At 43.1% G+C, this 22271-nt stretch overlaps 1 protein-coding gene across 1 annotated transcript in view; it reads left to right on the top strand.

Annotated features, from left to right (window-relative positions):
- Nucleotides 1-16634: 16634 nt before the first annotated feature.
- itga5 (integrin, alpha 5 (fibronectin receptor, alpha polypeptide)) overlaps nucleotides 16635-22271 on the top strand; it is a 37533-nt gene continuing 31896 nt past the window's right edge. The window contains exon 1 of the mRNA XM_031845897.1: nucleotides 16635-17054. Coding sequence (XP_031701757.1) covers nucleotides 16852-17054 — 203 coding nt within the window. The 5' untranslated portion in view covers nucleotides 16635-16851. The remainder of the gene's footprint in view (nucleotides 17055-22271) is intronic.

Below are 22271 nucleotides of genomic sequence, written 5' to 3'. Positions count from 1 at the left end.
AGTAATAACAATTTCTCCAAAAACGTATGTATGTGCTTGCAAGGAAAACTTTTTTGATGTGCTGAACTTATGCTGACCTATATTTTGCAATACTGTTGCATCATAAAACACATGACATGTTTTTTTGTAAAATAGGGAACGTTTCCTTTTAACTTTCCCTGCCCTCACAGTTCTAAAGGAATCATTTTCTCATTTTCAACATTTTGGGAAATTAGTATATTCGCTTTCTTGCTTAGATTTGATGAGAAACTCGATACACCACTCATGTCTGTCGGTACGTATGCAGCCAGAGCCAGGAGACGGTTAGCTCCGTTTAGAAATACTGGAAGTTGGGAAAAACAGTTGCGCGTGGCTCTGTTCAAAGTTTAAAAACATCTGGCCCTAGCACCACTGGACCTCAGTAATCAACACAATCTATATCATTTGTTTCGAGGTGCTTGTAGTTTAACTTTGGACAGAGTCAAGTTAGATGCTCCCCCCTGTTTCATGTTTTTGTGCTAAGCTAACCAGCTGCTGATGTTTACCTTGATATTCAGGAGTCATGAGAGTAATATCAATCTTCTCTTCAAATCCAGGTAAGAAACCCAATATGTGTATTTACCAAAAAGTCAAACTATTCCTCTAAGTAGTTTTCTGATGGTAAGATGCTTGCTCTTTTCTCGTCTGGTTGCGGATATTTGCTTTCCCAATGTATCTTCTGGGAGAATATTTTTCACTCTGTTAAGTACGTTCAAAAGGCAACCACAGAAAGAGTCAGCAACCTCCCACCGATGACAAGACTCCAGAAAGTCAATGTGTCCGGTCAAGAAACACGTACAGCACGTAACTTGAATGTGTTGCATCACTGATGTGTCGGAGTGCAGTCACAGACTGATGACACAGACAAAGATCTGCATCTTTGTATTACATATCCTCATCTGTAAGGCTGCCTATATGGCCAAACCCCAGTTATCAATGCATTCAATGGTGTTATTAACAGATGATCATGAGCGTTCAATCTGTGGTGAATATCAGCAAAGAAAGTGCAGGCCATTGTCAGATCAGTGGTGATGTGGTGAGACCACATCCCAAGAGTGGGGAACAAAGTGAGCTGCTGTTCTCATGAAGTGACTGTTGTCTTGCTCGAGTTTCTATGTGATGTTGGGTGAGACAGACGTTGGTCTTTCAGTTTTCAGTGCATTTTCATTTCGCTCTCCAAGATAGACGCACATTTGTCCTGGTGCCACCTCCGATCTGCTCCTATCAAAAGGCTTCTTCAGAGAGATGGGAACACCTGGCAGATCGAGGTCAGAGGAACCAGATGGTACCTGTGGAATTCAGCCTCCTCACCGGCTGCCACGGTGTGGAGCGCCTAAACACCTGGATAGTATAGTCTGGGCACTGAGATCATTCTGTTTGTCTTAAAATATCTGGCTTTGACTGTCTGGCTGAAAGTTTATCAGACTATGTGTTGATACTTGAAAAAAAGGATCATCTTTAGAAGCCTCTGCAGAGCCACGGATCAAATGTGTCTCTTTAAGTGGAAACATAATACTTTATAAATCATGTGCAATCTGTTTCAAATCAATATACAGTCAGGGCCAATGGACCGTGACACAATATTTCTAATTTTGCCTCTTAACAAGGCACATATGGATTTGCAATTAAGCAGTCAATATGTGGTTGAAGTGTAGACTTTCAACTTCAATTCAATGGATATTACAAAAAAATCACAATAACCGTTTAGGAATTGCAGCCATTTTTACACAGCCCCCCACATTTTCAGAGGCTCAAAAGTAACTGGACAAACTAACATAATTGTGAATATAATCATTATTTTTAATACTTCGAGGGAAATTATTTGCAGTCAATGATTGCCTGAAGTCTGGCACCCATAGACATCACCAGACGCTGAGTTTCCTCCCTTGAGATGCTTTGCCAGACCTTTTACTGCAGCCTTCTTCAGCTGCTGCCTGTTTGTGGGTCTTTCTGCCTTCAGTTTTATCTTAAGTAAGTGAAAAGCATGCTCACTTGGGTTCAGATCAGGTGACTGACTTGGCCATTGAAGAATATTCCATTCCTTTGCCTTGAGAAGCCCTTGGGTTGTTTTCACAGTATGTTTTGGGTCATAATCCATCTGCACTGTGAAGCTCACGCCAATCAGTTTTGCAGCATTATGCTGAATCTGAGCAGATAGTTTAGCCCTAAACACTCATCCTGCTACTTCTATCAGCTGTGACATCACCAATAAACACCAGTGACCCAGTTCCATTGGCAGCCATACAGGCCTATGCCATAGCACTGCCTCCACCATGTTAGACAGATGATGTGGTTTGCTTTGGATCATGAGCCGTTCCTTTCCTTCTCCACACTTTTCTCTTCCCATTATTCTGGTAAAAGTTAATCTTAGTTTCATCTGTCCAAAGAATCTTTTTCCAAAACTGGTCAGGCTTTTTTAGATGTTTTCTGGCTAAGTCTAATTGGACCTTCCTGTTCTTCAATGATTCCAGTGGTTTGCACCTTGTTGTAAACTCTCTATATTTAGATTCTTGAAGGCGTCTCTTGATTGTAGACTTTGACAATGGCGCGCCTACCTCCTCCAGAGTATTTTTGACTTCAGTAGATGTTATGAAGAGGTTTTTCTTCACCAAGGTAAGAATTCTGCCATCATCCACTTTAGATGTCTTCCGTGGTCTTCTGGGCTTTTTGGTGTTGGTGAGCTTGTCAGTGCATTCCTTCTTTTTAAGAGTCTCCCAAACTGTTTAATTGGCCAATCCTAATGTTTCTGCTATCTGACTGATAGGTTTGTTATGTTTTTTTTACCTAATAATTACCTCTTTCACTTGCATTGACACCTTTTTGGTCCGCATGAGACCAGCTACCAACTGCAAATTCGACATTTTGAATCCTATTATCTGCATCATTTGTCATGAAATAGTGACAGAACAGGCCACACCTGGCCATGAAACCGTTTGTCAGACAATTGTCCAATAACTTTTGAGCCTGAATGTGGGGGGCTGTGTAAAAATGGTCGTAAGTCCTAAACGGTCATTGTGACATTTTTGTTATATCCATTGAATTTAAGCTGAAAGTCTACACTTCAACCACATATTGACTGCTTAGTTTCAAATCCATGGGAGTTGTGAAAAAAGGAAAAATTGGAAAAATTGTGTCACAGTCCAAATACTTATGGCCCTGACTGTATCTACATTTCACATCTGAGGGCCTTTCACAATTCACTGCGCCGAATTTGCCTCATTCCTTTTTTACTAACAGCGTGGTAACTTTAATTGGCTGTAGGAGGTTGCGGCTCGAGACGTAAGGACGCCTGCCATGACTGCTATGGAAATAGCACATTATAAGCAAAGGAAAGCCTTACTCATAGAGAGCACACAGAGAGATATTCTCTCCATAGCTGTGTCATCAACGTGCAAGCCCCTCAGCTGAGAGAATGGGTCTTCCACAGCCAGTAAATGACCCCACCCAGCTGGGCTTCGCTGTCCTCATCCAAAACCTTCCCTCTCCACCTCTCTCTAACATCATCAGCATGGCCTGCACCACAACTGAGAGACATGGAAGCAATTATAGCAGCAGGCACGGGAACAAAACTGTGTAGGCAGGGTGAAGTCGAATCTGGGTTAGAAAAGCTCTGCCTCTGTGTTAGCATGCCAGGGTACTGATCATTGATTCAGGAGGTCGTCAGGAAAAGGAAAGAAAACTACTGCTTTTGATGAATGTATCAGAAAATGCAGAGACTGTTGGAGCACATGACTACTCAGCCTTAGAAAACTGCTGTATAATGCTCTCTGTGGCTCTGGAGAAGCTTTATAAAGTGATAAAAATAACACTGATGATGTCATATGGGTCATCTCAACCTGGAGCCATCACACTTTCAGCGGAAAGCCTGCATTTCAAACTGTGGACGTAGACTTCGTAAGACGTGGGTGTTTCTCAGGAAGGGAGGGTCTGATGAGAGATGCTGAGAGGCAACCAAGTTGGATTATGGGAACTACGTTCCAGATTTTTGGAGCTTGACTCATTTTAGGACCTGTGTCTATTTAGCGATATGTATGTATTTTTTCAGTTTTTCCCAATGACCGTATGCAAGCACTGCACCCAGCGTCTGTTTTCTGAGCTCTCCGCCTTTTTTTATGCAGTGTATGGGGTTGTTGAAAATCTTTCCAGAAAGAAATTGGTGATGTAACTTCACAGTTCACATATTGAGCAATATATTGGCATATTGAGGCTTCAGCGGTCCGGCCGAGACAAATCAAGTGAGTTCCTTTTTTAAGTACCAAATTCCCTTTTTCTCTTATTATCTCACCACTGTGCCTCAACAAGGAAACACTGCAGGTGAGGAAACGCAAAGAGGGAATATTGTTCTAAAAAGTATATTTTGGAAGACACCCACCCTCTAACTCAGACTGCTGAAGCCTCATATTAATTTAGGAGTATATTTTTGTGAATAATTTTTTTTAGAACATAATGGTTCTGAATGGGTTGATGGCCAGTATGGACAGTTGGAATGATTAGGATATTAGGATATTCCAGATTAATCCATCCTTTTGTTAACAACCCTTTTCTGGTAATTAAGCAGTCAAAGCAGTCCTATCTAGCATTTGCAGTAGGATGAAACAATATCAATGCCAGTGTGATTGAATGCCTATCCCAACAAACTTTCTAGTCTCATTCATAATGTAATCGCTTGCAAAAAGCATATACATTTTAAGAACGCTTTGAAAATGGTCAGCAGTAATGTATAATATATAAAATTTGCTTGTTAATGGGCAAAACAAAAAAGAAGCAAGGCCAATGATATCGTCCTTGAAATCACTTTTTGTTTCTGGATCCACACCAGCGGCTTTCATTCCCACAAGATCCATGTAATTATTTCCGAATCCAGATAATAATTTTTTCGCAACGCTCACTTCTCACAGGCTCCTCCAACATTTCCTGTGATCCTCCCAGCATACAGAGGTCATTATCTTTCACATCACATGGGGGGTATTACAACACAACAAGGTATTTTTTCCGAACTCCTCAGGGGCTGATGACTGACCAGATCCTGATGAGCTGAGGTGGGTCCGTCCAAAGAAAGTGGACGCGCCCATGAAAGCAGCTCCTCAGGGAGACCACCCCCCCGTTACTCATGGAAACCAATGTAATAACACAACCAACTTTACTGGGACACTCAAATGTTCCGGGTTGTCTTCATGTCCCCTGGCTGCAGGGACGTGACAGCGGATTTGTACATTATATGTACTGCATGTGCACATGTGTGTGAGTCAAAGTGAGAGAGACAAGCTGAATGATGGGGGGCGTGTTGTAAAAGGGAAATTTCTGCCTTAACAGCTCCCGTACCTAGGCAAAACGCACGCAGAGGCCTCTGCCAAATCTCTAATAGAAACCAGACACATGGCGCAAGAGGAGTGAGCCTTTCACGGTACAGCTCCAGAGGGAACCACTGGAGGAGTGACGCGGGAGAGGAGGTGGGGAGGGTAAGTTAAGCAGGCAGAAAGAAAGAAAGAAAGAAGTGCGTAGATAACAAACTTTTAACCGTTATTTGCCCTCAGAGTTTGCCTGAGAAGGGAGCGTTAACTCCCTATTAGTATCTGAAATGTCTCCATCCACTCAAAAGATGAGCGCACTGACTGATAAGGGGGAAGCCAGAATAGCACTTAACTGAGATAACTCTTTAAAACTCAGCTTGCTGTAAATTTGAGAAAATACTATTTTTCTTCACATCTTATTGATTTGGCTTAAGGGCTAAATCAACCTAATCACCACCACATGCACACACACAGATAGCCACCCAGCTTCAGCTTTGATCTCACAACTGACAGCATATTGAAATCTAGCCAGCAGCGTGTTAGAAGATACACATGGACAGAGGAAATGTGAAAAGTTGAGTATGGTGTAGTACTGTTTCTTTTTTTTATTGGACAAAGTACGCCTGAAATGGGAATAGAACTGGAGTCCTTGAGTAATGTGTGGCATTGGGACTTCAGATCAGATGATTCATCATCAACATTTTATGAATCAGAGGTTTTCTTAAGAAAACAAGACCTTTTAATCTCCTTAAAGCTGCCTCTCCTTTCCTCTCTTCTCCTCTGCCCTCGTCTCTCATTTTGTATAAACCATCACATTTTCTACCCTATACTCTACTTGTCTTGTCTCATCTTCTCTTCTCTCCTTTCCTCTCTTCTCATTTTTATGTAAACCATCCCATTCCCTACTATCTTCCCTCTCTTTGCCCGGAGAAGCTCCATGCCGGTCATGTGTGAGACATCGGGCGACTAAGAACAGAGGCTCCACTTCAGTCTGCTTGAGCTGCATGTCAGGCCATAAGCAGGGACAGTGAGTGCTAGTGAGGTGGGAGTGCTACTGAGAAATACACTGCCTTATTTAGAATCACAGTTGAAAGGGGTTTTGAGTCACAAGGCATCGGCAGCACAGTCTCTCCCAAGGGAATTCATTAGGGAGAATGAATCAGCATTTAAGCACAAACATTAGGTGTTGGTGTTGACGCTCAGCAGTCTCTGTGTAAGAAAGGTATTACCATGAATGGTCAATTTCTATTCCTAGTGAGACATTTAGTCTCCAGGTGGAGGAGATGAATCAGCTTCCACAGCTGTGACATCACTTCCAGAATGAGTCTTAGAAGGTGGAAACAAAATGGTAATATTTTATTTTAGTTACATTTTCAACAGCTTGTAGTGATGCTTTGAATAATAGAAAACGTGGAGGGGAAGATACAGCAAAGACCTGGCTGAGCTGATCATTATGAACTTTATTGGGTCACTTAAATTGTGAAGAACATTTCATTGTCTTCTTTTCTCCAGTTATCAAAAATGGCTAGTTTCTATCATTATTTTTTCTTTTGGCAACGGCCCCTTTCCCACTCACTACCCCCCTACTTCCAGTGCCCTTGCTTGGACCACACTCATCTTCGAAGTCAACCTTCGTTTTAATCTAAAATACACAAGGTTGACTGGGGAAAGAGCATGGCGAATGAAGAAAGCAGCGCGGAGATTCACGACCAGTTTGCTCTCTGTCCCTTGGAAATAGTCTCTGTGAATAGGGCTTCAGACAGTGATTGGCTTTTAAATTTGTGACATATCAAATCTAGCTTGCCTGGGGAACGTGAAAACACCTCTCTAGGGATGAATTCAGACATTTTCGGGACCTAAACATTAAAAAAAGAGGAGATCTTGAAGTAATCCCATATCCTTCCCAGATGTAATTTCATGCATTTGTTTTCAAACTGTACTCATTAGTCAGTAGGGGAGGTTTATGGGAAGTTGGCTACTGGCAAGATAATGTTTTCCTGTTGTTTTCCACCTGGGTGTTCCACGATTAAAAAAATGTTTTCAGTGAGAGTTAAATCTCTGTTTTTGAAAATGTCCTGTTCCCCACAGGAAAGACACCACTGCTGCTCCGGTATGTTGGTGGTCCTTCGCTAAGCCCTGAGCTGTGTTATATTACATTACCAGTTTTGCCAGTTATGTGTGGTCAGAAAAATGCGTTTTGTCAGTGCTATAACCATAATGCATATAATTGTATAATTACAGCACTATGACGTAAATGCCAGATTAAAGTAAAGTGGGTGTGATTGTCGTGTTTTTACAATAACAGAAATAACGCAGCATTAATTTTGGCCTCAGGGAGAGCATTCGCAAATTGGAGACGTCAACACGTTGTGCCTGAACAACATGTGACATAAAATAAGCTGCAGACTGACTCTTTTACTTTGAAGAGCAGGCGATTCATCAGCAGCTCCAAAACACAACATTCCTCAACACAAACACAGGAAGACTGGGATTGTTTGTGCTCAATACTTGGCTGTGGCAGCATGGCACTTTTTAAATAATGCAGCATAGTTTCCTGGATAAAATATGCCAAGAGCGGCCAATCAATGTCGTGTTCACAAAATGAGGGTTAAGCAGTGCTGAATAGGACCAGGCACTGTGCTTGGGATGTGGGTTTGGATAAATCAACCTTTGCATGTGCGAAATAAAAGTCAAGCGCTATTTTTAGTCCAGCGCAGGCTGTTTGAGCTGTAAATTCCTTACAGCCAGGCGAGTAGTCGTACAAGTATTAACGACTGTCCCAAAAGCAAAAAGGCCCACTAAAAAGTTTTTCCATGGAGACGTCCCAGAGCTAGATGCAGAAGCAATAAAAATACCTGACTGGATTTTTTTTCCCCCAACACCAGCTATTCTTTGAATTTCAGTGATGATTTAAAAATAAATGTTCACGTCATATATTCTGCTGCTGCTCACGATATCTGCTCACAGGCTCTTGTAATATTATTGAACAAATAAATGTGGAGAACAGGTGAAGATTTAGTGGAGATCCTTTTCTGATATTTTAACACCTGAACCTGCGATGTGTCCGATTTCAAGTGGAGGAAAAACCTGCAGTTGAACCATAATACCGCTGACCTCGCACCCTTTCATTAGAGACGACACTTCCCCTCCGCGCTGTTTGCTTGTGTGCATGCTTTTGGTTTGTTTGGGATGTAACCCTATCCAGGCAGAGGACATGCTTTGTGCCAAGTCTTCTCTAACGCCTTCATCTATCTCGACCCCCACCAAATAACTGACCATGCCAATAATTTCCCAGAAGCCCTCATGCTCTGCCTTTCTGGGACCCTTACTCATATAAGGGAGTGGTATAAGCTACTTCACCAGACCACCACGGGATGTGACCTTACCATGACTAGTACATTAGCAAGATGACAGAATACCCTCTGCATGTTGGTTCACACCGGCTGATACTACTAATGCACTGATCATAAACCTCTGACGGCTTCTATATAAGGCTGTGCAAGTGTGCGTGACACCTTGGTGGTCTGGACAGCATTAACATCAACATTGACTTATAAGGAGGAGCAGCACAGATTAACGGGAGCCAGGGGGGGAAGGTGAAACATTTTAACGGGCATTGTGACTCACCATCTCAAACATTGTTTTTTAATGTTTATGGAAGGTGACACAGCTGAAGACCCACTGTGTTATTCATCAGCTTCAGACAGGACACACATTAGCAAGTAATAAGTGAGAGAGTTGGAATAATAGAGATTTTAAAGTTTGAGTCACCAGAACACATCTCATATTTTTAGCCATGTTAGCATAACTCGAGGGATGGCGATGTTCGGCTAATGGTCAGTACACTACTTTAATCCAGACTGAAATATCTAAAAAACACTTGAATTTTATACAACATTCATGGTCCCCAGGGGATGAATCCTAATTACCAGCTGCGACAGCGATGCTGGCATTGTTTTCACCTTGTGAGTCCTGTAGACACCTACTGTAGCGGGAATTACCAAAGAAGCGGTTTTGAGTACTTTGCCAGGTGTTTATATGTCTGTCTGTGGACAGATCTTGTCACCGCGATAGCATCACAACCGTGCAAGTTGCATTCAGAAAACTTCACAGGTGTGTCTTTGAGATCAAAATGAAGGCCAAGTTAGAAGATGTGTGTGGTCCAAGCAAGGGCAAGTAGGGGGTTGGACGTAGGGAAGGAGCCCCCCCCCCCCCACACACACACACACACACTTTACTAACCTGGCCCGATTTGGTGTCGAGGCTTGGGTGTTCCGAGGATGTTCTCTAGTTGCTTTAGCGATCCCCAGATTTTTCCTCTACAGTGCAGGTTTTCCAGCTTTCACTTACTTTCTCTACTCGATAGATTGGAACAATATTTTGAAAAGACATGCATCGTCACGATGTCATGATGAATCCTCATGACTTTGGTGATCCTCTGACTTTTTCTCTTGCGCCACCATCTTGTTGACATTTTATGTTTTGAGGGAAATATTCAGACTTATTGGATGAATTGTCATAACCTTTTGTACAGACATTAATGCCCCCCTCACGATGAATTGTAACAACTTTCGTGTTCTCTTCACATTTTCCATTAAGGCCAAAATTAAAAAAAAATTCCATTGCTTTGGTTTATGACCGCAAACCTGCAAAACTAAAAGAAATCATTCAGCCTCGGCTGTACATTGTGCTGTGGTAATCATCCATAACATGATTTATAGAACACTTTATCTCTAAAAACATGGCTGTTAACAGTATTCACTGATTTATGGAGTGATAAAAGGAGATATCCAAAAGTCCCTCTGTAAAAACACGCTTAGCAAAGATTTGGAGCATGGTAAATGTTATGCCTGCTAAACATGACAGCATTGTCATTGTGATATGTTAGCATGCTGATGTTAACACTTGGCACCGCTGTGAACAGCCTCACAGAGCAGGATGGTGGCTGGGGGCTATTGTCTTCTTACTATACAAATAAAAAAAGAAAACAGTAAAGGTGTCGAAGCATTTGGCATGCTGTGTTGAGGGACCCTGCACTGCTTGACGCTGCTTGACAAAAGTGAACCTCCACCACAGGAAGGAAGTTAAACATATTAAACAAGAAACATTCAGGAAACTAGAGTAATGCGTTCCACCCATCGGTGGAGATGATACATGATGATAGCAAATGTTGCTCTTTGTCAACCTGTCTTACTGCAAACACGTAGAGGAGACGGTTTGTTGTTCTACCATTTAGAAATGTCTCCCTCAGTGGAGGAAGTGCATGTCGCTCATTCAGCTGATGAAGTGTTGAAAGTCACCGTATTGTGTCTACTGGTCAACCGTCCATTACCATGAGATTTCTCAAGTCACAACACAAGTGGAGCAGCCAAAGGCCTTTTTAAGGATCCTTTGCCCTCTTCAATCATACATCTAATACAGATTTGTATGTGCTTAAAACAGCAGTGGTTGATACTCTGTCAAGCTGTTCTTGTAACAATAACATGAGGCTGTAAAAATACAGAAGATATTTATGTTTATGTCTATGACTATAAGAAGAAGCAGTATCTATAGTCATCTATTTTCACCTTAAGTGCAGTTTGTTTTTGTCATGGGAAGTCGGGTGCGACTGTTTCCATATGCCTTGTCTCAAACATGTGGCGAAGCGAGTGGGTGTGGAAAGCAACGGCGGCAAATTGGATTGAATGTATGAATGGTTATACGTGTGTTTATTTGCTTGTGAAACAATACCCAGAGGCTCTCCTGTGATCACATTGATTCACTGCCCTCTCCTGCTGTACCCCCAGATACACATTTTACAGCCGCATTCCTTCACTCCGAGGCCCGGCGGCGGCCCCGCGGCACGCCCGCCCCAACAGCAAAACACAGGAGGAGGTCACAGGGGGCACACCATTACTCTGAGAGACAAATAGGCCATCCAAATAAAACATGACACCCCGAACACGGGACCTGGATGCAAAACCTGGGCGACTGGCTGTGCACACATGGCTCGTACATTGTCATCTTTCAAAGCAAACATTCCTGTTTGCAAGTTTTCACAGCGTATCAGTTTTGAGCTGGTTTTGGAATCGCACCCTCTGAGGTTTTATTTGTTGCGCTTTCATTATGATAACCTGCACATATTGCCTGCTGTGACTCAACTTTGAGTGTTACCAGTTTTATGTTTTGCCGTTGATTCTGGTATTTAAGAGGATTTTCTTGCAAGCACACCTTGCTTCTTTTTTTTGTGTGCATCTTGTCGTGGATTGTCAGCCGGGCCACTCTGCCTCAGTGACCTCCCATTAAAGTATGTCAAGCATTTTATGCCACCTCTTAAGCAGTTGCGTTTTCAAGCAAACAAGTCCAGTGAGGTTGAACAGAGACTAAACACTGCATGAAGCAGAGTGCTGGCTGTAATTGCGGGCAGGACAGGGGACACTTGTGTGTGTTATGGATTGTAGAGCGTGGCTGCCAGCGCTGGTAGCGCCTCCCAACAGCTTGCAGACGGCTGCTTTGCTGCTCTGCACCCTTCGACTGATTAGCAGATGTACATAAAAACACAACAGGTCATTTTCAGGCGTTTTGTGGCTGTTTTAACAAGGCAACTAAACAATGGACACTGTTTGGATCATCTTGCTCCCCACACACGTTGTCTGGATTGACAGTTAAAGCCACAAGAGGAAACCATAATGCAGAAGGGCGGGTGGACTTTGCCTTGTAAGGAGCCTACGGGATGATTTCTCCGTCTCAAACAATCATATGATTCACTCAGCTGCTATGTTGCTAAGAGCTTGTGTTGAAAACAGTGGACAGTGGCTGTAGCAACAGGACTGCTCAGGACTTCCACCCCTTCATGACAAATCTGTCATCCAGTATGCAATGCCTCAGACTGGCTGCAGCGATCAGCAACACCTCACCACCCTTTCCTCCTTGTACATGGGGAATGTTACAGAGCTGAGGGGAAAGCAAAGCAGATAGGAACATGGTGTGTGTTTATGTGTGCGCGTAACGGAGCGGCAAAGAGTAAAGCATTAGCTGAAACAGGAAGCACAAGCAGGCTTTTACATTGGAGGAATTTCCTGCCTGTAAGATGCGTATCGCAACGTTTTCTATGGTTAAGGGGAAACGGAGAGGTGGATGAGGAAGAGGAAGGAAAGTTTGCTCAGTGTTTGAGAAGGCCTTTCATGGCAGGTTTCAGGCTTACTGTTTAGATCAAGAGCTGGTTTGAATCCAAGCCACAGTAGCCCATTCTTCTCAAAGACTAATACTGTACATGGGAGCTGACACAGTATAGCCCCATGTTCAGAAACCACGTTTTCCATCAGTACCTTCAATTTTCTTTCTCAACAAGACATTTGATCCGAGTGAGTCCCAAATCCAATACATCCGAAAGGAACTGGCTTAAAGGGACAAACACAAGTTAAATGCTCTTTGCCTCATTGTTCTTTCTGTTGACTTGTGCGTGTACAAACTAGTAGCAAGTGGCCTGTTGTGGCCTTTTATTTGCTGTCTGTTCCCGAGTGGTAAAATGATGTTTATTCTGAGACAGTTGACTAACGGCAGCCATCAGGGTGTCTCCCCACCCGGCTCCCGGGGAGCCCATCGGTGTCAGCTCACTGTTTGTGCTACAAAGAGAATTGAGATGGTCGGGGGTTGGTGCCTCGAGGAGTAAAGATAATTTGAAAGTTGCAGATAGATGCAGTTTTGCTGAATTAGAGACACAGACCACACCTTCATTTTGAAGTTTAGAGTTTTAAAGGAAGAGTTTGACATTTTAGGAAATCTAATCACACGTCAGTTAAATAGAGTAAACATTTTTACAAATATACTGTATATCACAATTAAACTTCCCCAGTTGATTGCTTATATTAAGCCAATAATTTCTTTGTACTGCAGGTTTTCTGAAATATTATGTTTAAATATTCGCATGAGGCATTATCTTATTATATATGTGCTAATTTGCATACATTTCTGGAACAGAAATCGGAACATTGAACAAGACGGGTTCAAAATTCTTGTTTCATTTTGTTGACATAAGAGGGAATTTTGGATATCTCTTTTTATCACTGCATACATCAGAAAATACTGTCAACATCTAAAAATATTATTTTCACCATGTTTTTAGAAATAAAATGTTCTATAAATCATGTTATGAATGAAATATGAACGAACCCCTCAGCAAAACCATTCAGAATATAGATAGGAATGAACCTGGAAAGTTTGGTGTATGTCCGTGCTAATGAAGGGAAGATTGCTGGGTCAGAGTACAAACAAAAATTTCACTTTAAAAATTTCAATTTTGAGAAAACAAGATATGGATTATAAAATGTCATGCATTTTGACACTACAGATGAATACAGGGTAAAATGTTTAACTCATAGAAATGTTGGCTTTCTTGCAGAGGGTGAGGTGAGATGAGAAGATCAATACCCCAACGTGTTTTGAATATTAAACTGCAGCCAGGAGGTGGTTAGCGTAGCTTAGCATAAAGACTGAAAGCAGTGTGAAACAGCTGAAGCCTGGATGAAAAGCAGTTGCATGAGCACACTAAACTCACACCTTCATATCATGATATAACTGTGAAGATAAGGGCACTAAGTGGCCTTCTGGTCGTGCTATTAATAATTTGTCGGAAGGCACATGCTGTATGTGTGCATGTGCCTGTACATATATATGCCTGGCTGTGCAGAAGTGCCAGTGTGTCAGGTCTATATTTAAAACAGTTGGCCAGCTGTGTAGAGTCCTGTAAAATGTTCTCTAAGTGTTTTGCTGCACTTCAGATCTGTTGCCATAGCGGCCAAATGATGATGTCAAAGCAGAGGCATTGGGATAAAACCACACCCCCTTTTTCAACGGAAATCAGTCGGCGGGAGATGGAAAATACTGTTCAGTTAGCCAGACCCAATTCCGCTGCACCAAAAAGCAGAACAGGCTTTCTGGCTTCTTCACACACAAAAACATGCTTAACGGAACACACTTGTGTACACTGGCTTGTAGGTTAAGCTGCTACTGGATGACACACATACAGAGAGGGAAGAGAGAGAGAGGGGGCAAAACACTTGAAAGGAATAGCTCTCCTATCTCCAGCTAAATCCTGATCCTTTACGATGTCAAATAGATAAATGTGGGTGGCTAGATAACATTCGAGCTGTGCTGTTCAATCAGGCACTAAAGAAGACAATGACTGAGAGCTGATACCAATATTATCTATGTCCAGTGTTTGCTCGCCCCCTTCAACTAATCTCATACATGAGGTCTGTATGTAAATGACTTTGCAGCTGTGGCTGCAAAATGTGTTGGATCCAAAATGTGTTGGATTTCACATTTGAATGACTTACTCAGGAAAGAGAGCGCATCAAGGACTAGCTACCATTTATCGTATCGTATACATGACCAAACAGAGACTTAACAATGGACAACATCTACAAACATTTTACCCAGAAATCATCATTGCACATCTGTGTATGGCATACCAAAGGTCTGTGTATCTTTGGATCTGTGTATGGAATACCAAAGATAATAAGAAATGATTCAATTTATTCTATAATTGTATATTTTATTCATAGTTTTAATAGTTTAATAGGGCCCCGGTGCTACCACGCTGCCTGCACAAGACATTCCCATCCAAGGCATCAAACTCTGACTTTCCAGTACGGTAGTAAACATGCGTTTAACATTGTGAATTTAAACAAAAACACTTAGCTAGGTTTAGGTTAAACATCATGTTTGGGCAGAATTATCTGAACATAAGTAAACACCACACAAACATCACTAACGTAACTGCAAAATAACTCAATACCACTTGGACACAAACACCGGTGTCCTGTTTGAAAGTCCTGTTTGTTTGATCAGCCTGCCCTGTGTGGTTTTTTTCTAAAGTACGTCATCACACTCCCGGTGAGTTTTTCTTTGAGCGTCTAATAATGACGTAGTTGGGTTTTTGAATTCAAGTTACTTGAAAACCTGGTGCGTCTCATACAGACACTAAAGGGAGCCTTATGCATCGGTATCAGACGTGAAGGGGCGTGACAAATTGTTGGTATTTGGCACCCTGGGAATAAGAACAGGCTGGTCTGCACTGTCTATACATACACCCCTGCTGTGATGACCTCCAATGGCTTCAGAATTTCAGAAGTGTGTTTGTGGCAGATTGCACAAACATCCTCTCATCTCAGAGTTAGCATATGATGGGGAGTCTGAAAACCAAACCGTGACTTCACAGGGAAAGTTTCGACTCTAAATAATGTTGATGGCTATATAATCTTGCTTTCTGTCAACCACGCCTTGAATACTGCATCATCTACAACTCATCTCGAGGACCTAAAAACAGAGTGAGAGACCCCTCAGGGATTAAGGCTTTGAACCATCAAGTGCCCCCAACAGCTGTGAACTGCCCCCCCACAGACACTCTGGATCTCTTCCATCAGTCTACGGTCAGGCTTCGCTCCCTGTGTCGGGCAGCTTCAGACAGGTTATAAATACGAGCAGCACTTGACAGAGAGTTCATGTTGCTTTACTGCCACACAGCCAAATTTGGCCCCTGTATTCAATCCCAGAGGCTTCAAGTGAATCAGCTAAACCAACAGTCACTAATTCCAGCCGGCCGGGATAGGTTTATTAAAGGTCTCATTTCAGTGAGTAGTTGCTCTTTCGCAGCCTAACCACTTTCCTCGATCTCGTGTGACTCAGAGGCAGGAATACGAAATCCATCACATGCACAAATCAGATGAACGCTGCCTGTAATTAGATAGAAATACATGTGGATCACACATTGAGATGCAAGGGTGTGTGAGAAATGTGTAATTAGTATGAAGTTGTGCAAATAAGTCTTTACGAATTGTATATTTGGGAGGTTTATTTGACCTTTGGAGATGTGGCAGTTCATATTCCTAGTTTTGTCACGTTAATGGAATTAATGAAGGATCTGAAAAAAAGTGTTTTTTCTGACTTATCAGTGAAAACCTCAAACGATAAAGATCCAAAAAGAGTACCATGTAATTCACAGCTCGGCATCTAAATAGCAGAACTGTTGGTTGTGAAGTTTCATTGACCTCCTCATCACCTGTCAGCAGCAAACAGTCACAAAAGCTCAAGATAACCGTGAGATAAAATCAAAAGGAGGAGTTTTTTGATCCATTGTTCCTTTTGGTTAATAATCTTGTGTCACCGATAAAAAAAAAAGTCTCTGAACTCAAAAGTGACCACATTTACACCGCATTGGTAAACATGATAGATGAGCCGACGAGAAGTGTCTTTTTTTTCTTTTTAGGGAATCACAGGCTCCTCCTCTTCCAAACTTTGTCACGGGTGTGGGAACTCCCTGCTCCTCCGTGTGTCGTGAGGAGGTGAGCAGAGGAGGCGTGGGCCTGGAGAGAGGAGCGAGGGCGCTGAGAGGAGCTGACGGAGCATTAATGAGACACTGGCCGGTTAGAGCTACAGGGATGCAGTTTTAGCCGTAATCCACAACAATTTTCAGGCTTGATCTGCGGACTCGAAAGCGCCCAAAAACTGGGACAATTTCGACATTTAAAAGCAATTTCAGAGGATTCATTTATTCTCAATAATGGGCTTGGAACGGTTTCGCGTAAAGACGCCGGGGATCGAAGCCCTCCTCGTCCGATCTCTCCTTTGTATCAGCGGGCTATTACTCACTTTTTCTGTCTGCGAGGCGTTTAACTTGGACGTGGAGAACCCAGCTGTTTACAGCGGACCTAACGGGAGCTACTTCGGATATGCTGTTGACTTTTATCTGGCCGATTCTTCCAGGTGAGTTTTTTTAAAAACATAAGTACGACTATTTCTCAATTTTTTATTATCATAAAAAAGTGACAAGAGGCTTCTCAGCAACAAGCTCCAGTGCAGTCTGAAAGTTGTTTATGAATCTTTCTGGGCGCCTCAAGATACCCAGTTGTATACAAATATGTTGCGCGCAGCGTGCAAACTTTCCATGGGGGGACTTGGATGTTTGCCAAGAAATCTAAATTTACAATTCCCCTGTTAAAGTTATTGAAGAAGTTTCCAAAAGGAAACACGGATCTCGTACGTGGGATGTTGTTGTGTCGGCTCTGGCATTAAATCCAGAGACTGTATATCAGAGTTTTGTGTACTGTGTTCTCTGGAAGGACACATGCCCTACGCACAGCGCACACGTCTCAGTGTGCACACAACTTACTGCAATTTAATATACTCAGGAAATTACATTAGTTTTAAAGTAACTACATTATAGCCCAGATAGTGCTATCTGTATTTATCATAAAAGTATGAACCAAAACCTTTTTTTTTTAAATCTCTCTTGAAATCCTAATCTTATTGCCCTACAAAATGACATTTAGTTCTGGCCTTTTAACCTGCCCTCGCCTTTAAACGCCAGGGGGAAAAAAGCCTGTTAACTGCTACCTTTAGCCATCAAGTCTTATTGGTCTGAAATGCTGCTGCTGATTGTGATGCTTTCTGGCTCAGTGTGGATGTGATCCCTGTGACACCCAGCATGCTGTGATCGTCTGGGATTCTTCCTTGTTGGCATCGGCCCTTTTGAGGGACTCATGCATACATGCCTGTGGTCAAGTCTAATAGTAGTATGAGGAGAAAATAATAGTGTGGGACATTCTGGCTGTCCTATAGGAGCATGTAGTGTTCATATCAACAGGGCTGCAGCCAAAAACAAACAAACTAGACATGCTTGACAGATCTGCATTTGTGTTGCTTTACATTCGGTACACTTTGGTGAGCCTTGGACCCAAACCTGTAATTGTCATAATCATTAACAAAAGGTTGTGCGCCCACAGTCAAGGTTTCCCTCAGACAAAATCAGACTTCCTGGCTGAGTCTGTGTCTGCTGAGCAGCACCAGCGGTGTCCCGGCCCACTGTTCAACCAGCCAGACTGCTGGGATTTGAGGAAGGGCTTTGTGCCGAGTGGGCCGCCAGCAGCAGCTCTAGTTTCCCTGTTTCTCCTCCCCACTTCCCTGGACGGTCAGACACTCAGACATGGGGACATCCCCCCTCCCCACCCCCCACCCACCATGCACTGTCTCTTTAAAAGCCTGCTGCTCTTGGTCTTCATCTCTCTGCCTGGGAAGCAGCGACTTCAGGAGAGCGGTATGATTTAGGACGTGAAGCCTGAACGCATGAACCCCTCTTCTCGCTCCAGCCTCCCCCTCCTCACTTCCTCCTATGCTGATGTCATTCTGCAGCATGGCTTTTTAATTCATCCATCCCCCCACTGTCTAGCCGCTCTCCCCATCATCTCTCCTCCACTCATTATGTGTGAGACAGAGTAGACGTCATCCTAATGATGACTTAATCTGAACTTTTCTACAGTTGGGATGCCATGCTCATGGAGGAGGAGATGAGACAATGCTCCTGCAGAACAGGAACAATGTTTAAACTGTAGCCTCCTACAACCCAGTGCCCTGTAATTTTCCTGTGGATGATATGTATTCAGGAGTCCAATGTCAAGCAAAACAAAGTACGCGAGAGCAGAATTAAGATCATGACTCATCACTTTATCTGCAAACCACACGTATCTGCCATTTTTCATTCACAGTTTCTTAGAAGTGGACGCATATCAGGAGATGTCAGGAGAGTCATGAAAGGAGTTTCTGTTATCTCTTGTTATTGCCGTCACATCATCATCGCCCACACTTGGGAGACGTGGGGGAAACGGGGGAGTAGCTGGAATCCAGGGGTCAGTTGAGGGTTGCACAGGGAGTTTCTTCTTGTCAGGATGAGCTGCTGTTAGCCCGGCTCCGATTTTTTATAACTTGTGTTCATCACTGGTTGGATTAGCAAAATGAGATCGATGGCAGATGCAGAGACGAGGAAGGAGGATACTTCGCCCATCCATAAATGCCCCTGACAGGCCTGCGAACACAAAGGCTTACTTTCTCCTAGTTTGACGCTCATCCTTGACAACAAGTTTATATACGCGGCGGGGTCTGTCATGCCCTTCGGCCTGGTGTAATAAAATTAAGTTTGGACACTGGCAGACATCCCACCATGGAAGAACGCCTAAGGATAGTGTCTGTGAACTGTGTATGGAGGCTCTTGTCAGATACACACAGGAAGGGCAAGGGGATATATGGTCAATTTGTATGTTTGTATGTCAGTCCCACGCACACCCTCCTCCTCATCATCATTGGAAGAACTTCTGAGGGCTGACTCTCTCCTCAAATAACTTAATAATCAAACAACAGTAACTGCCTCCTCTTTTACTTTCGCCGGTGCCAGGCAGGGATGAGGGAGTGGATCACACTGCAGATAGGAGTCAAAGGGTCAGGGGCTATATATAATAACAGACCTGGCCTGGAGTGTATGGCAGGACGAGACAGCTTCTGGTGCCTGTTGAATGTTGGACTTTTGAGGAAACATACATTTATAACTACTTGTTTTTGGTCTTGAACTGCTCTAAGTGAGATTATAGTGCCATCAAAAAAATAATGGACAATCAATGATGGATGAACGAATTGTTTGGCCATGACCAACACATGCCGGGGTTAGCCTGCTCATTTAGGTCACTCTCCTAGAGTTTACCCTCTCAAACAGGGTTAGAGTTGAACTAATGTTAACATTGGACTGAGGTCTCTTTTGGCCACTAAAGCTGCAATGTTTTCTCTCACAGAGGTCCCTCTCCATATATGATCTCTCTCATTTGTGTGATTGTTTTCATTGGTGTCCTTTTCTATGGACATGTTTTGAAATGAAACCAGTAAGTGTTAGAGCGGCAGGAGCACAGCTTGTATATTTGTGTTGCCAAGCGTTTCTTCATCCAGGTTCTCGTCGCTGCATGCAGACAATAGGGCCCTTTGTCTGACGGCAGGAATTGTTTTCTGTTTTCTGTTTTCCAGAGTAATTTTCACTGTGACTCATTTCTGTCTTAATTTATTGGTCTTCTGAAAAAGCTGAGTTATTTTTCTGTTGTCAAACTTTGTACACACCTATGATAATCAGGCCAGTAGGTTGAGAGCATTAGTGTCGGCAAAGGTCAGTTGGGGCACACGCTGTCACGTCTGCTACATTGAGTCGGGAATGCCCAGAGGACGTCATGTCTGCTTTGGAATGGAGTTAGTCATTGGTCAGGGTCCTCCTGACTCATACTTTGCCAGATTTAATCTCTGACTGCCAGGGGGCCTGGTTTGTTTTAACCCCAGGTCACTAAATGACACATCTATGGTAACTTGATAAAGACTTTTATATAGCAATAAGCAAATGACGCCATCGTCCGCTTGTGCCGATATAAAATTCCACTGGCTGGAATTCAAATTATTATGTCATTTTTGTAATGGAAACGTGACGTAACCTCTGGCCATTACTGTCTCTGGATGTGCATTTTGTATGTATGCATGTGTGGGTGCGGCTGGGATTGTGGGGGTGCATAGACAAAGTGTTTCAACAGCTGCTTTACCCCCTCACCCCCCTCCCCCATCATCACGTTTAATACAACAGCCTCTCTATCCTGAGGTGAGAGGACTGGACCCCCTGACGAGGGTATTGTGAAGAGGTGTGAACCACCAGCAGTTAAACTCCCCGCAGGAGGATTTTAGAGCGGCTGGACTGTGAAAGGAGAGGGAGGGGTTGCATTTCGGAGTGACGGTGGGAAAACAGTTTGGTATGAGAAAATGCGTTGGCTCGACCACAAGTCATTTTGATGTTTTTTATGAGTGTCAGGATGTTTGAAATTTCTCACTTGCCACTTGTGAAATGCTATTTTTTTTTTTTTGCATGTTTTGCAGTTCAGACAGAGCAGCTGCTGGTTTTCACACATTAACTACAAGCATCCATAAGGATGGTATAATACAGCCACAGAACGATTGCTGCCTGCTGAAAACTCGGAAGTAAAAACAGCAGTCGCTAAATCAGCTTGGTGGGGACTTTGCTGATTCACTTACCAGGCTAGTGACTTCTTCCCAGCTGCAGAGTAGCATAAAATCATTAAGGTCTAAACTATAAAATTGACCTTTTTCCTGTGTGACTATAAAAAAAACCATTATTTGGCTACCTTGGCCTGCAGCACTTTTATGCTTTTGAGGATACCAGGAGAAATGGTTTTGTGGTGATGGCGGAATCAGCTCCTCGACAGACCGGACAGTTCATCTGATCCACAGCGGTCGGTGCGGGTTCAGATCTCAATGGCTCCTTTTCAAGTTCATCCTGGAATGTGGAAATGTCTATAGGACGTAATAAAAGACTTGCTCCAGGCCTGTAAGCAACATACAGATCCTTTATCTGGTTCTTACTCTACCATCTGACCGTTATGACAAGAAATGTGGCTTCAACACAACACAGCACAGTAGACTCTCTGTAGTCAGCACACGCCATCCCAGCAGGCACTGCTACTCTCATCATCTTCAGGCTCCTGGACAGCAGCACTGAGAACATGTGTGTGTGTGTGTGTGTGTGTGTGTGTGTGTGTGTGTAAGAGAGTAGACGCTCATCCATATGGCAGACGTAAGGACTCAAACAGCTTCTGTCTGGCCTTGGTTCTGAGAGGACGTGAGGATATTCGTGTGGCTCCATGTGGTCTAAAATAAGTCATCACACACTGCTTGTCCTTCTCATTTCTGTCATTCAGCTGATCTCACTCTAAGTGCCCACGCGTGCTTTGAAAAGTCAATACTGTTGCAAGATGACATCATGCAATTCGTTAATTTGTTCAGCGTGTCTACTCCCATTGATCCAGGTATCATTAAATGATGTTGGTGAAGTGATTCTTTAGAGACGTTTGTTTTATTTTGCTTCCATTTCTGCGCTGAGGGAGTGAGAGCAGTGAATGTCAAGAGCCGCATCGGAGTTTCTCTGCTGATATGGAGCCACTCCACTGTTTAATCACTTGTTGATAGCTCTGCGGTTCGAAGGCAACAACTCCTTTGTCTGTGCCACGGCATTCGTTGAGCCGTGTTTACGACTGCAGGTGGTGACTGCAGCCGGCACTGGCATGCTCAACATATGCGATTTTTTTTTTTTTTCCTCCCCCTTCTTTCTAGCTT

The sequence above is a fragment of the Anarrhichthys ocellatus genome, unplaced genomic scaffold (genome assembly GCF_004355925.1).
Source record: "Anarrhichthys ocellatus isolate YVR2014 unplaced genomic scaffold, GSC_Weel_1.0 scaffold5, whole genome shotgun sequence".
Taxonomy (NCBI): Eukaryota; Metazoa; Chordata; class Actinopteri; order Perciformes; family Anarhichadidae; genus Anarrhichthys; species Anarrhichthys ocellatus.
This window is presented reverse-complemented; position numbering and strand designations above follow the sequence as displayed.